Raw genomic sequence first — 13,036 nt, 5'->3', positions numbered from 1 at the left:
GATGTGTAGCTGCGGACGCAAGTCCAAAGGATCCGAGGGGCCCAGCCGCCCAGAGACGAGAGAATGTGACACACAACATTGGATTACATTGGATTGCAGCAGGTGTCAAGCTTTGTGTTTGTCCACCATGCAATCCAAAGGAAGCAGCCCGCTGGTTATCGTCTAGCTGCCCTAGGACCTTGGGACGCGGTCACACGTACGGCCGGCAAGACAGTAGCGCCTCAGAAACAATATAACTAGAGCAACCCGACAGTCAAATGGGTAGATCACGACAGGCCCTCTCACAGGGCGCCAAATAAATCTGCAATCTCAAGAGCGCCCCTTGCGGGGCTATACTACGATACTCACATGTACGCGCGCGCCTTCCACAATCCACAAACACCCGCGCCCTCACTATCTCAGCAAGAAGAAGTACTTGAGCGTCATCACGTGATACCTAACTCGCCATAACAGTGGCCAGTGGGGCACCTTGTTCTCCATTCTACGTAGCTAGGAGTCACCGGGAGCAGCAGGGGGCACGCACTCCACTACCTAAGCCCGAACCTGCCACTGTCTATCTAGCTAGGTCGTGTCGGGCGGATGGACGGGCGGGCATAATCACAACGAGGCCACAGCCCAGCGCATTAACACTCGCATTGAATCACACATGTAATTGTGCGTCAAGTATGTACAACTGTCTTCAGTCCTCACGTCATCAGTGAGACCAGCAGAGTGGGTGCCCCACACGCGCGTGTCAGCCACCAAGTCTTCAGCATCGGTGCGTGAAGGCGTTGGCGGTGCGGTAAGTAGTCTGCATGGCATCAGTCACACCAACGCGTCAGTACACACGGCCGGCGGCACGGCTGGAAGGTAGGGCGCGGCCTTGGCGGCATACATGCTTGCGCGTCGTGCGTTTCCGGATGGTCCAGTGCTAGCAGGATGGATGGGGCTCGACCCTACGAGCTACCGGCACTCACAATGGCGCCAGAGCATATGGCCTTGGCAATGGCGGTCGCCCGCGCGTCCTCCTCGGGCGTGAAGGGGGTACGCGGGCACGAGACCTGTGCGTGCATGGGGACAAACTAAACATCAGCCGGCCGCTGGATGGATAGCTAGAGGATTGCAAAGACCCAACCACATGAGCGCTGGAGTGCATGTCTTTTTATCTAGCGAGCGCACGGGAGATAGGCTATCCACGCACCTGGCAGAAGTTGCAGAGATCTGCCAGCAGGTCAGCGTCCGGCTCATCGGGATCAACCTGCAGTCAACACAAATAAGCTTAGTTGCAGGGGTGCGGTGCGCGGCTCAGGGAAGCGCGGACCAAGCGAGGTGGACCAGCCAAGACCAGGCCCCGGTGGCACGTTATTTTGGTTGGCGCACGTCCATACGGGCGCACTCACATGAAACAGCGGCGGGTTCGCCAGCATGAATTTGTTTGTCCACTCATACGTCTCAATGGGAGACGTAGGCAGCGGGCTGTGGTGGAGGGGCCCGCTGGCCACCGAGGACGCCTGTGAGTGTGGCGGCCGTAAACTTGCTCAGCGCATGTCCAGGCTCGGGATCAGAGGCAAACCCTCATCAGGTAGCTAGGGGCGCACACCCATTCTTTGTCTCCGTCCCTTGCTGCTGCACTATACGTGCGTATGCAGGAGTACCGTAACTCACGCACCGGTGAGCGCGGGGGGCTGTTGAGGGAGGGCCGGTAAGGTGCTGGGGAAGCGGGCCGGAAGGAAGCCCAAGAGCTTCGCACATGGCTAGCCTTGTCCGCCTCCACCTTAGGAGGCCCCGGGAAGCACACGGTGACGTAGATGAACTGCGAGCAGGAGAGACCGCAACGGCGGGTCAGGGCCTTGCGCAGGAGCAGGAGCCCAGTTCGCAGAAGTAGCCCTTAGCCCCGGTGCCCAGCAGGGTGCCGTCGAAGCGGAACCAGGAACCCACAAATGTGCGCCACTGCGGCCACCTCACCTTGGACATCTCGTGGTATAGAACGCTTTAGAGCTTGCAATTTGCAAAGAACCGGGGCTGGACCGCGGTTTTGTTCGAAAGCGGAAGGCCAGCAAGCAGCACGGGTGTCTGAGCAAGCCTTGCAGGTTTCGCAAGCGTAGTGTCACAAAACGCACGACGCTAACGAAGACGCTATGCGTATAAACTTGAAGGAAAGCTGTGTGGGTTGCTGGACGCTTGGCTGGGCACTTGTCAAATGAAGCAGTAGGTTTCAGAGGGAGAGCAGCGTGTGTGTATGAGAGCTTAGAAGAGGAGCAAAGAGAATACTTGTATGCAAAAGCTGTGGGGAGAAGGCCTGAAATACTCAGGAGAATCCGTACCACGCTACTGCAGCGCTGTTAGCTGTGCGCTACTGGTGTTTTACTGTTGTGAACTACCGTGTTACGCCCTGAGCACGTTACAGGAGATGAATTAGCTGGAGAAGTAAACGGGTGCAGGTCCAAGCCCTAGCGCTGTTAGGCTGGGTTCCGTAAGCGCCAAACACCGCTACAGATCACGTCAAAAGCACAGCTATCATGGCAAGCAGCCGTAGCCGCGCTGGTAGCAAAATAGGGCTGGCGCTGGCGCAGGCTGCGTCCAGGGCTCCTCCCAACGCGCGCTTAAAGCTGGTGCAGCGCTGCAAATGTCGCGTAAACGAATTGCCGCAACGGCTGAGCAGCGCTGCTGGATTGGGGCTCGAGTGTCCGCAGTGGATCTGGCGCGAGCCACCGCCCGCGCGGCTGCTGCTGTCAGCTGGCACTATTTAAGTTCAAGGCTGACTCAAGCTCTAGGGGAGATCGCGCCGGGTGCGCGCGGTGTGTGCAGCAAGAAAGCTGGGCGGGACCCCGCGTTTACAGCTGTCAGCCCTCGGTCCCGGCTGCCGACCCACCGCGCTCACACGGCCCGACCTCGCCGGCTCCGCCCCTGGGCTGCTGCCTGGTTCACGAGGTGCCTTGCTCTTTCCCTACCTGCCTATGCTGCTGCTACAGCCGCGGCTATAGCTAGCCGTCTGCCATGGCCCCACACAGACACACACGACTCCTGGGCTTGGCGCCAACCGGGTGGTTGAGGGTTGAACGAGGGTGTCGGGCGGGCAAGGTGCTGGTAGGCCGCAGGCGTTTGTCTCAAGCAGGTCTCAAGGCAGCCACGGCGCTCACCGGGACCATCATGACCCATTGGGTGCCAGCACATTCGAGAGGGGAGGGGGCAGCGTGGCAATGCCGCACGGGCTGTCTTCGACTATGTGCTGTCGCCTGTCGTAACGATATGCACGGGAGTTTGGGTGGAAGTGTGGAAGGCACAACGCATGCTATCCACCTCTTCTGACAGTAGGATTCCGGGAGTCATGCATGCCTGCTGAGTGCATCACTGGGGAACTGTGTCTGCATGCCATGCTGCTCGACTTCATTGCACGGCTTACGCACGGTGCACAGCGTATGCATGTGTCTTTGATCCCATGCCTTTTGGGGTTGGCAGTTTCACATCAGGTGAGGCCCCAAGAAGTTCACACTACCGGTATGTGCACCAGACGAGCATGCCAGCACTTGCGGCCGTGCCATGTGGTGCACTTAACCCACGTCCAACATCCATGCCACCGCCTAAAATCGGCTAAAAACAGTTGCTGGCGGCAGAGAACCAGCGCGACGTAAACAGTACGCGCAGCGCGCGCACCACACAATACCAGTCACAAATAAAGCAGAAATCTGCGCCGCACACAGTACGGCACACAAACAGCTATGGAGTCACGAGAGTATAGACGCCCCGGAGTGACACCGCAAGAACGCGCGTCATCGTCCGTTGGCCATGCACAATGCATACTCGCCATGCACGTTGATAGCGCACTGCAGGAATGCGTGTGTGAGCCCGGCACCTGTCTGCAGCCCAATGCAGACCTGCTCCCGACAGACGAGGCCGCCCTGACACCGCACCTGTATCCCGCGCCAGGAAACAAGGACCCTTGCCACATACTGCCTTATTATGCTGGCCGTGAGCTTCGCATGTGATAAATGCCAGGCCCTGCATGGTTCAAGGCCCTGGACCTGGGCGTATTGGCCGCCCACGCAAGCCGTGTCTTCATACGTTTATCATACCTTAAGGTTACCTTATTCCGCGGCCCTACTTAACATCCAGCTCGTGGCTCCACTCAGGCGCCCATACACCCATGCTGGGACATCCGTGACTCCGGTCGACGCGGCGTGTCCACACGACGTATGCATATGTCTTCGGAATGCGCCTCCAACAATTGACCACCCAGGACAGCGATCGAGGGTCTTGCGCTGGTCGGGACGCACTTGCATAAGGACTGAGCTAGATCGGATCCAGGCCCCGACCAGCACGCGTCTGCATAACAAATGACACGTAACGGACCTAGGCCAGACAGCAAGCATGTCCGGGCACCCGTCCTCCGCCGCCTACTCCAACTGCGCAGAGACACACACACACACACACACACACACACACACACACACACACACACACACACACACACACACACACACACACACACACACAAACACCGCCATCGAGCTCTCATTCAGCCCGTAGCTGCCCAGTGAGGTATGGTAAGCAATGCAGCCCCAGCTACTACCGGCCCCCGGCCGGGCCGCACACACTCGACGCCACACGCGCCGCCGCCGCCGCTGCAGGGCTGTTGGGTCCGAAGCTGTGCATGAAGTTGCTCAACGAGTCGTCTGTGGTGCCTGGACCCCGCCGCCCGCTCGCCCCCAGCCCCGCCGCTCCCGGCCCGCCTGTCATGCTTGGCGAGCGCGGGCCGTTCAGGCCGCCTGCAGGCGAGGGCAGCGACACAACAAGCCGGTGTTGTTGATGACACGTGAAGATCAGACCCAAAGGCCACCCCTGCTCACATGCCAGGATAGCGAGTGCAGTAATGCAGCCCGTGGCGACCTTGTGCATGGCGTGCGCTGGCCGGGCGACCGGCTCGGCTTCTCGCTGCACGACACGTGGGCATGCGCGGCTGTAGCCCATCACACGTGCCCCCCCCCGCCCCCCCCAAAAAACACACTCACTCACCGAGGTCCAGGTCCGGCACCTGCGGTGTGCTCATCCGCTGCCTGCGTCCCGTCAGCGAGCAAGGTGACGCGCCCGGCATTGCCGCGCCCGCTGCCGCTGGCGAGAGGCCGCCGACACCGCCCCCGCCACCAGCAGCACTGGCCATTGCGCTCGCGGCAGGGCTAGCAGGGCTGCTGCCGGCGGGTCCGAGCCCGCTCGGCCGCGATGGGAACGCATCGCCGCGTGCATGCGCGACCAAAGGTTCCTCTGTGGGATAGAGGAAAGCAACGGATCCATGGGACGGCGGATTTCATGCGCGCTCTCAGCCGACACAATTGCATGCACGCCCTCAGCGGCCGAAAACGAGGAGTTGTTGAGGTTGGCATACTGCACATACTGCACGCGCCAGCACGCGGACACCACAAGTGACACGCACCTGGCACGGTCCCCAGCGGCGGCGGCCCCGCCCGCCTGCTGGTGCTCCGGCCCGGCGAGCTCCATGGCGCCGGCTCCATCGCCACACCCAGCGGCGGCCGCGGGAACGGCAGCTCACCGCTGCCACCGGTGCTGCTGCCGGCAGCGCCCACACCCGCGGCCGCCCCTGCCGTGAAGCTGAGCGAGATAGGGCCGCTGGCGGTGCCGCTCGTGGAGGTGGCGGGCGCGCCAGCGCCGCGCCGGCCGTGCCGGCCGCCGCCGCCGTGCTCCGGCCACATGCCGCCGGTGCCGCTGTAGCTGCCCGGCGGCGACTCCAGCAGCCCCGCCTCATCAGCTGCTACAGCCGCCTGCGCGGCCGCCAGCAGCCCTGGGTCCGCGGAGGAGGCGAAGCGCGAGCGGCGTCGTGTGGGCGAGGCGTGGGTGTGCGCCACCGCCGCCGCCACCACCACCAGATGGTCCTCGTCTTTGGCCAGCGGCGTAGGCGGCCGCAGCGAACACAGGTGGGCGGGCAGCGTCACGTGCAGGCCGCCGGTGCCGCCGCTACTGCTGCCCGGGCTTGCGCCGCCGCTGGCCCCACTAGGAACAGGCGAGCCGCCCGCGCCGCCGGCAGCGGCAGCCGCCGCCGCGGCCGCCGCGGCGGCGATCACCACGCTCTGCGGCACGAGGCCGCTGGCGTCAATGGCGGCGGCGGCGGCGCGGGATGGCGCCGGCAGTGTGGTTGGGTCGATGCTGGCGGGCGTGCACCAGATGCTGGTGCTGTCAGTCACTGGCGAGGTCGCCGCCGGTGATGCAAGCACACCTGTGCCCCCGCCCACTCGCGGCGTCGGTGACGCGCCCTCCATCTCCGTCCGCCGCCTGCCGCCGCCAGGACCGCCCGCGCGAGGGCTGGCGCCGCCGGCGGGTGCAGCGCCGCCGCCACCGGCCCCTGGGCTGCCCGTCGACCAGTCCAGACCCGGCGCCGTCTCCCCGAAGCCTATGCTGCCCTCCCGCGCCAGCAGAGCGGGCCCTGGTGACGTGTCGCGGCTCGAACGATCGCGTGTCGAGTGCCGGCTGTGGCCGCCGTTGTGTAGACTGAGCAGCGTGAGCGGCACTGACAGCACGTGGGGCGGCGAGGAGTCAGCCCCGCCGTAGCAAGCCTCGCCGCCTGCGGCTGCGTCGTCGCTGGCGCCTGAGACCGCATCAGAAGCGGAGAGTGGTAAGCACCCGCTCTTGCGCCGTCCCGTAGGGTTGGGGCTGTTCGGCAGTGGTGAAGACTGCGTTGTAGAGGCCAAACGTGGCGACGACGGCCCCACTGCAGCACCGGGCGGGGTTGGCAGCACAGCACACGGTGTGTTCAGACATGCGCGCTGCGTCCAGAAGCTTGGCGCCGATACTTCGCCACACGTGCCCTGCCAATGACCGACGTTTGACATGCCCGCGTGATGCATGGCGAACTTCACGCCCAAACTCTGCCCTTCAACTCCAGCCCAACCCCAGTCAGCAACCGCATTGTGTAGCACCACATAAGCCTAGGCAGAAGTGGCCAGCCTCACAGCGCCCTGACATGCGATTCAGGGAACCTTTCACAGTCCTCGTGCCAGTCACCCGCGCCTGGCTCGCTACCTGAAGCATCGATGACGCCAGAAGGAAGCATGCGAGTCGCAGTCCTCTGGCGCGTCGAACCTGAGAGAGCCATTTGCCGCTGGCGTCGTGTTTTTGCGGCTGTTGTATAGCCAAGGTTAGATATGTAACCAATACATTGCTAAATCAGGCATTATATTTAGGTAATTGAATGGAAGACAAATGGAAAGGCTCAGCGCGAGTTCGCGTCGAGTGGGCTTTGCGTCTATGACTTTGATTAATAGAAATCGCAACGTATAGTATCTCTTTCGCAAATACCGAATACTGTCAGTGCCGTTCAAACACGGCGGTTTGCTGCGTCGGCACCGGATGAACAGCCATGTCGCCGACTGGCCCCGAATACCCGGCTTCAGTGCTACCCGCCTACGAGTATACCGTGCATACCTTACAATAAGCGATCCGACGCTCCTAGTCAGCTCCAAACAAGCGCGCTGGTGGAAGACACCCGGACGCCCGAGCTCCGAAAGGTTCTTGCGCGCTACCCGCGAGCCCCACGAGGAGCCCACCAACCTGTGTGTGGCCTCAGACAGTCAAAATTGCACAATTGAATCACTCGTCGGCGCTCCAGCGCACGCTCCGCAGCCCGCCCGTATGTAATGCGCGCACGTCGGGGCGAGCGGAATAAGTAAAGCTTTAGCCCCGCCACCGCCACCTCGCGAATGGCAGCCGAATTGCCGGCGGAGTCCGACTCTGGCGCGGCCGTCGCCGCGGCAGCGGGCGGGGCGGGCGGCCAGCACCACCCACCGCAATCGCCGGTCGCACCAGGCGCCTTCACGCTCGACCAGCCCTCCAACACTGCCGACAGTGTGCCCGCCGGCCCGACATCAAGCGGCCAGGCGATCAGAGCGCGCCTGTCCCTCCCGCCGCTGCCGGTTGCTGCGCCGCACGTGAAGACGCACCACTACTGCGTCACGCCGGACGGCTGGCGGCTGCACCTGGTGCGCACTCACGTAGTGCAGCAGCCGCAGCCGGCAGCAGCAGCGGGGCCGCCAGCGCCAGCGGCAGCCGTCAGCACCCGCCACAAGCGGCGCCAACAGCCCCAGCATTCGCCACAGCCGCACCTACAGCAGTCCCAGCAGCAACCCCAGCAGCCCCAGCCCCAGCCCCAGCTCCAGCCCCAGCCCCAGCAGCCTCCGGCTGCGGCGCCGCTGCCTGCCCGGCGCTGCCCGGTGGTGCTGGTGCCGGGGCTGGGCTCCAGCGGCGCCTACACCTTTGACCTGAGCCCGGTGGTCAGCCTGGCGGACTACCTGGCGGCACGGGGCTGGGACGTGTGGGTGGTGGAGCTGCGAGGTGAGTGGGTGGCTGGGCGTGGGCGGCTGGATGTGGGTGTGTAGGCTGTAGATTCGCGCTGTGCGTGTTCCGTGCTTGGGAAAGGAGGGGCTTGAACTCTTGCGCCGTATATCTGGCGCACGCGGCCTGCAGTTCCACTGCACGATGGGTCGCGGAGGCATCCGCTGCACTGCAGCGCACCTGTCCGCCGGCCCAGCCTCCCGTACGCCGCGCTTCCCAACCCTTCCCCATCCTGTTCTGTGCACCACCAGCTAACCACTCCACTATGACCGCTCTCCATCCCACCCCCTCCCCTTCCCGCCCTTTCCCTGCTCCTACCCCCCCCCTCCCTCTCCTGCCTCCCCCTCCCCCTCCCCTTGTTCGCGCCACTGCCCCTGCCACTGCCAGGCAACGGCCAGAGCGACCGGCCCTCGCTGTGGTTTGGTCGCAGCCGCTGGTGGTCTGTTGACGACTACGTGGCCAAGGACCTGCCGGCCGTGCTGCGCCACGTGCTGCGCGAGACGTGCTGCGCCCAGGCGCACCTGGTGGGGCACAGCATGGGCGGCATGGTGCTGACGCGGCTACTGGCGCTGGGCGGCGAGGCGGCGGCGGGCGTGGCCAGTGCCACGGTGGTGGCATCGGGCTGCTTTCTGAAGGGTAAGGGGCGGGGGGGATGCGGCGGGGGGATGGCGGCGGGGGAATGCGGCGGGGCCTGGGTGTTTCATGGCGTCGGAGGGCAGTCCTGGGGGTCAGTTGTGTGCGGCGTTGTTCCCATGCACCAGTCTATTGTCTAGTGACTGTACGGTAGCACGTAGGGAGAACTAGTAACTTACGTCCCCTGTTGAGGCGCTGGGGCGCCTGTCCAGCTGTGTTGAACAGCCCGTCGACGCCCCTCCCGCAGCCATTGCCTCACTCCGCCGCCCACTCCTGGTGCCTCCTGGCGCTGCCCTTGTCTCCCTTCCTCCCTCCCTCCCACCCAGCTCCTCCCACCCACCCCCTCACTGGACGGGCAGATGCCAGCACTCCGCAGCGCAGCCCAGCGCACCTTGACTTATGACACTGGGTTGGGTTCTTGTAACCCCGCCTCGCTGACCCCCTCCCCCTCCCCTGGGGCTGCGCCAATGTGCCTGGCTACAACTCCGCTTCATCCTAATTAAGCATGAATGCAATCCCCTAATTATGAATGCAATCTTCTAATCATGAATGTAATACCTTAAGTATGATTGCAATCCCCTTCAGGAAGCTGGTGGCAGATGCTCCGCAGTACCATGTGGCTGGCCCGCTACCTGTGGATAGTGCCGGCGGGCAGCACACTGCGGGCTTACAGGTGCGCGCCAGGTGTGCTGGTAACCGCATCACCAGACCACTCACTGAATTTAGGGTTTACGTGCACGTGCGTGCGAGCGTGTGTGTACCTAGCGCATGTGCGCGCGCGTGCCTGTGTGTGTGTGTGTGTGTGTGTGTGTGTGTGTGTGTGTGTGTGTGTGTGTGTGTGTGTACACATGTGTCTGGCGCAGCTGAAGTGCGAACGGTGCATGCCGGCTGAGTGGCTGGTTGGCGTGGTCATAGGCATGCGCGGTGGGCAGTCCGTGCGCCCGGTGCGGTAAATGTGGTGTGGTGTGGCTGCCAGTTGCCCTGACCCACTCCCCTCACCCACACTATCCCCTCGCCCCCGCTCCCCTCACACACACCCCCGGCGTCAGCACTTCAAACTTTGTGATTTAATTACTCCGTTCCCCATGAACGCTAACAACCCCTGGCCTCCCCCCCCTCCCCCCAGCCCCCTGGCCATGGGCCGCGCCGGCCTCCCGCTGCTGGACGAGCTGTACTTCTGGCCGCCCAACACCGACCCAGCCCTGGCGCGGGCGGTGCTGGCGAGGAACTTCAGCGCCATCAGCAGCGGGGTGAGGGGAGCGGTCGGTGGGAGGAGCGGGAGGGAGACAGAGGAGGGAGCAGGGAGGCGGGGTGAGAGGGGGCTGTTGTGGTCACCGTTTCTTATTGAGAAGCCGGAGACAAGAAGACGCATAACAAGACACGTTACGGTAGTTCAACCGGGAGGAGTGAAGGGACAAGGGGGGCCTTGGAAAGAGGGCCCTGGAGGTTGTAACAGGAGCAGGAGAGCGAGAGAGGCGGCGGTCTGGAGAGGTGGGGGCCGCCGTCGGGGCGGGCGTCTGACCATCTGGGGCCGGCGACGGCAGCGACGGGCCCTAGCCATGCCGCTGATTGCGTTGAGGCATTGCATGGTGCATGGCCGCCACGTGTGCCCTGAGGCCTCGCATCCAGGGGGCCGGGCACGACTTCCCCATCCCGGGACCGGGGGCCCCCACCCCATCCTGTCGTTGGTCTCGGGCAAGTAACTCCCCCGCCCCCGCTCCCGCTCCCGGCCGCCGGCCCCGCTCACAGGTGATCCTGCAGATGAAGAGCGCCTTCGGGAGCGCCGGCCTGCGCACCGCCGACGGCAAAGAGGCGAGTGGGGCTATGGCCGCTGCAGCTAGTGTTGGTCACAGCCTCGGGCTGTGCAAGCCTCAGCCACATTCCTGCCGGCCCCGACTGCGCAGTCCCTGTTTGGTATGTACATCTAATCACGCCCCGCACACACGCCGCCCCACACACACGCCGCACCTCAGGCCTTCGCCGACCCCGCCCGGCTGTCACGGGTGGAGACGCCCGTGCTGTTCGTGTGCGGGGACCGCGACCGCATGTGCCCGCCGCAGGTGGGCGAGGGGCGCGGCGGGGCGGGGCGGGGCAACAGTCGTTCGGGGTGGGTAAAGTGGACGCGCACCTCGCGGGGAGTTTGTTTGCCCGGCCGGCGTTTTGTCAGTTACCGCTTGTGCCATCATCCCGTATGTTTGCGAACCTAATCGCACCTGCTTCCTGCTACCGCATTCCGCAACCACGTCTTACAGCCAACCCCACGTGTACCCACGCACACTACTAAGGCCACACCATGATAACCCCACTGACCCCTCGCTCTTTTACATCGGGTTTGGTATTAGCTTGGGCTGGTATTTACACGCACACCCCACAAACACGTCCGCCACAGGGCGCCGCCGCCACTGCCGCCATGTTCCGCGGCTCGCGCTGCTGCCGCTACATCGAGCTGGGGCCGTCGGCGCCGGCGCCCGGCCACACGCGCACGCACTACGGCCACTTCGACATCCTGATGGGCCGCAACGCGGAGGAGGTGGGTGCGCGCGTGTGTTCTGTATGTGTGTGTGTGTGTGTGTGTGTACATGTGCATGTGTCTGGGAAACACAACGCGCGCGCGTGTACATGTAGATGCATGTATACTCGTGGGGCTGCTTGTATGTCTGGCCTGGCATCACGCTCCAAAGCTATCGTTGACTTGCGCAGGAGGTGTTTCCGCTGCTGTCGGACTGGTTGGACGAGCAGGACGGGGGCCCCGCGGACAATGAGGCGGCGGCCGCCGCGGTGGCAGCCAGCGCGAGGAGCAAGGCGGCGGCAGCGGCCGACGCCCCCGGTCACCTCCACCAGCAGCACCAGCACCAGCCCTCCCACCCGCCGCACCACCCCGCCCACCCGCGCCACCAGCACCAGCAGCATCAACAACACCAGCAGCAGCAGGTGGTGCAGAAACAGGAGCACAGCCACGTCAGCGGCCATGCCGCTGACAGCAGCAGTAGCAGCAGCAGCAGTAGCGGCAGAGGCGGCAGCCGGGCTACGTCGGCGCCGACGGTAGCCATGGCGGCGGCGGCGGGCTGGGAGCCTGCGGGGCTGGACTGGGCTCCTGTGGGCGGCAGCGGGCATGCAGCAGCGTACGTGACGCCGCCGGCGATTACCTGGCCGGATCGCGGTGCCGCGGCGCACCCAACTGTGCCAGTGCTTCGGTCGCGGCTCTGAGTGATGATTGGGCACGGGAGCTGCCTGCAGCACATTGCTGCTGTTGTGTGTGCGTGCACAGAAGCACAGTAGCACGCACCCAGCCGCCCACATGAAGCGTGGTCTGTGTGTAGGGCTGTGTGCATGCAATCACGAGCCCAGCCAGCTGAGACGTTTGCAATGTCACAATGCCTCTAGGACGCGCGCACTGATTTCTAGAAGCTAGAATGAACGTAGGCCTGCTAGACGAGTGTTCATTGACGGTTGGTGCATTTATTTAATGGCAAGGTTAAGCAAGCCAGAGAGGCTTCATTTGTTTTGTTTTCCTGTACGTTGTGGTTGGTGAAAGACCATGCAATCAACTAACTAGTTCAGCACCCGTCATTGCAGTACAGCCATGCGCACGGCAGCATGGAACCGGCACGAGCTTGCCAAGCACTTGATGCATAGATTGGGCCATTGGGGTCATTTGACTGGATTTCAAGTACAGTTACCTAGCGCCGAGAATCGTAGCATGCGACTGCGCGGGTGCGCGGGTCCACGCATGCACGACCTTGCCAGGCGAAGTGGCGAACTTGGGGAGACGGTTCTGGTTTTTTGCCAGCTGAATGGCAGGATAGGTATGTATGTTGTGCAGATACTGGCAGCGGCACTGTGCAAGGGACCTGCTGGGGGATGCAGGTGAGGACCCGACGCCGGGTAACGGGGGGCGCAGCCTTGGGCGCAGCACGTGGATTCGAGCACGGATGTTGCACAGGTGCCGGCGGCAAACCTAATCGCCGCACAGTGCAAATGCCGATCAGCCAGAATTGACTTATGTAAGCCCAAACAAAACATCACGAACACCTGATAAAAACACGAGGAGAAGCACTGCCCGTTTCGCCGAAAACAGCCGGAAACT

At 63.5% G+C, this 13,036-nt stretch overlaps 3 protein-coding genes across 3 annotated transcripts; 1 reads left to right on the top strand and 2 right to left on the bottom strand.

Annotated features, from left to right (window-relative positions):
• Nucleotides 1-71: 71 nt before the first annotated feature.
• On the bottom strand, nt 72-2,751 carry CHLRE_10g451200v5 (uncharacterized protein). Its single transcript, XM_043066971.1, has 6 exons — nt 1,945-2,751; nt 1,649-1,792; nt 1,380-1,490; nt 1,181-1,237; nt 957-1,040; nt 72-790 (listed from the first exon to the last, which is right to left on the bottom strand). The coding sequence occupies exons 1-6, from the start codon at nt 1,951-1,953 to the stop codon at nt 749-751; spliced, it is 447 nt and encodes a 148-aa protein (XP_042920368.1). The 5' UTR covers nt 1,954-2,751; the 3' UTR covers nt 72-748.
• Nucleotides 2,752-2,801: 50 nt separating this feature from the next.
• On the bottom strand, nt 2,802-7,266 carry CHLRE_10g451150v5 (uncharacterized protein). The gene is made up of 4 exons (XM_043066970.1): nt 7,009-7,266; nt 5,408-6,697; nt 4,993-5,238; nt 2,802-4,745 (listed from the first exon to the last, which is right to left on the bottom strand). The coding sequence occupies exons 1-4, from the start codon at nt 7,079-7,081 to the stop codon at nt 4,546-4,548; spliced, it is 1,809 nt and encodes a 602-aa protein (XP_042920367.1). The 5' UTR covers nt 7,082-7,266; the 3' UTR covers nt 2,802-4,545.
• Nucleotides 7,267-7,401: 135 nt separating this feature from the next.
• Nucleotides 7,402-12,962, top strand: CHLRE_10g451100v5 (uncharacterized protein). The gene is made up of 8 exons (XM_043066969.1): nt 7,402-8,316; nt 8,704-8,952; nt 9,535-9,622; nt 10,076-10,199; nt 10,699-10,761; nt 10,923-11,009; nt 11,339-11,479; nt 11,650-12,962. Exons 1-8 carry the CDS (start codon nt 7,686-7,688, stop codon nt 12,154-12,156), a joined length of 1,890 nt encoding a protein of 629 aa, XP_042920366.1. The 5' UTR covers nt 7,402-7,685; the 3' UTR covers nt 12,157-12,962.
• Nucleotides 12,963-13,036: the final 74 nt, after the last annotated feature.

This window comes from Chlamydomonas reinhardtii, chromosome 10, assembly GCF_000002595.2.
Source record: "Chlamydomonas reinhardtii strain CC-503 cw92 mt+ chromosome 10, whole genome shotgun sequence".
In the NCBI taxonomy this organism is placed as follows: Eukaryota; Viridiplantae; Chlorophyta; class Chlorophyceae; order Chlamydomonadales; family Chlamydomonadaceae; genus Chlamydomonas; species Chlamydomonas reinhardtii.
Note: the sequence above shows the minus strand (reverse complement) of the source record. Positions and strands in the feature narration are given on the sequence as shown.

Excerpts from the sequence above, each read along its gene's own strand:
- CHLRE_10g451150v5 (XM_043066970.1), bottom strand. The coding sequence starts at position 7,081 with ATGGCTCTCTCAGGTTCGACGCGCCAGAGGACTGCGACTCGCATGCTT. Across the intron at positions 5,239-5,407 it reads GCCGCTGGGGACCGTGCCAG|AGGAACCTTTGGTCGCGCAT; the intron begins GTGCGTGTCACT and ends TCTATCCCACAG. Across the intron at positions 4,746-4,992 it reads GGTGCCGGACCTGGACCTCG|GCGGCCTGAACGGCCCGCGC; the intron begins GTGAGTGAGTGT and ends CCTCGCCTGCAG.
- CHLRE_10g451100v5 (XM_043066969.1), top strand. The coding sequence starts at position 7,686 with ATGGCAGCCGAATTGCCGGCGGAGTCCGACTCTGGCGCGGCCGTCGCC. Across the intron at positions 8,953-9,534 it reads ATCGGGCTGCTTTCTGAAGG|GAAGCTGGTGGCAGATGCTC; the intron begins GTAAGGGGCGGG and ends AATCCCCTTCAG. Across the intron at positions 11,480-11,649 it reads TGGGCCGCAACGCGGAGGAG|GAGGTGTTTCCGCTGCTGTC; the intron begins GTGGGTGCGCGC and ends TGACTTGCGCAG.
- CHLRE_10g451200v5 (XM_043066971.1), bottom strand. Across the intron at positions 1,491-1,648 it reads ACAGCCCCCCGCGCTCACCG|GCGTCCTCGGTGGCCAGCGG; the intron begins GTGCGTGAGTTA and ends CCACACTCACAG. Across the intron at positions 1,238-1,379 it reads CGAACCCGCCGCTGTTTCAT|GTTGATCCCGATGAGCCGGA; the intron begins GTGAGTGCGCCC and ends TGTTGACTGCAG.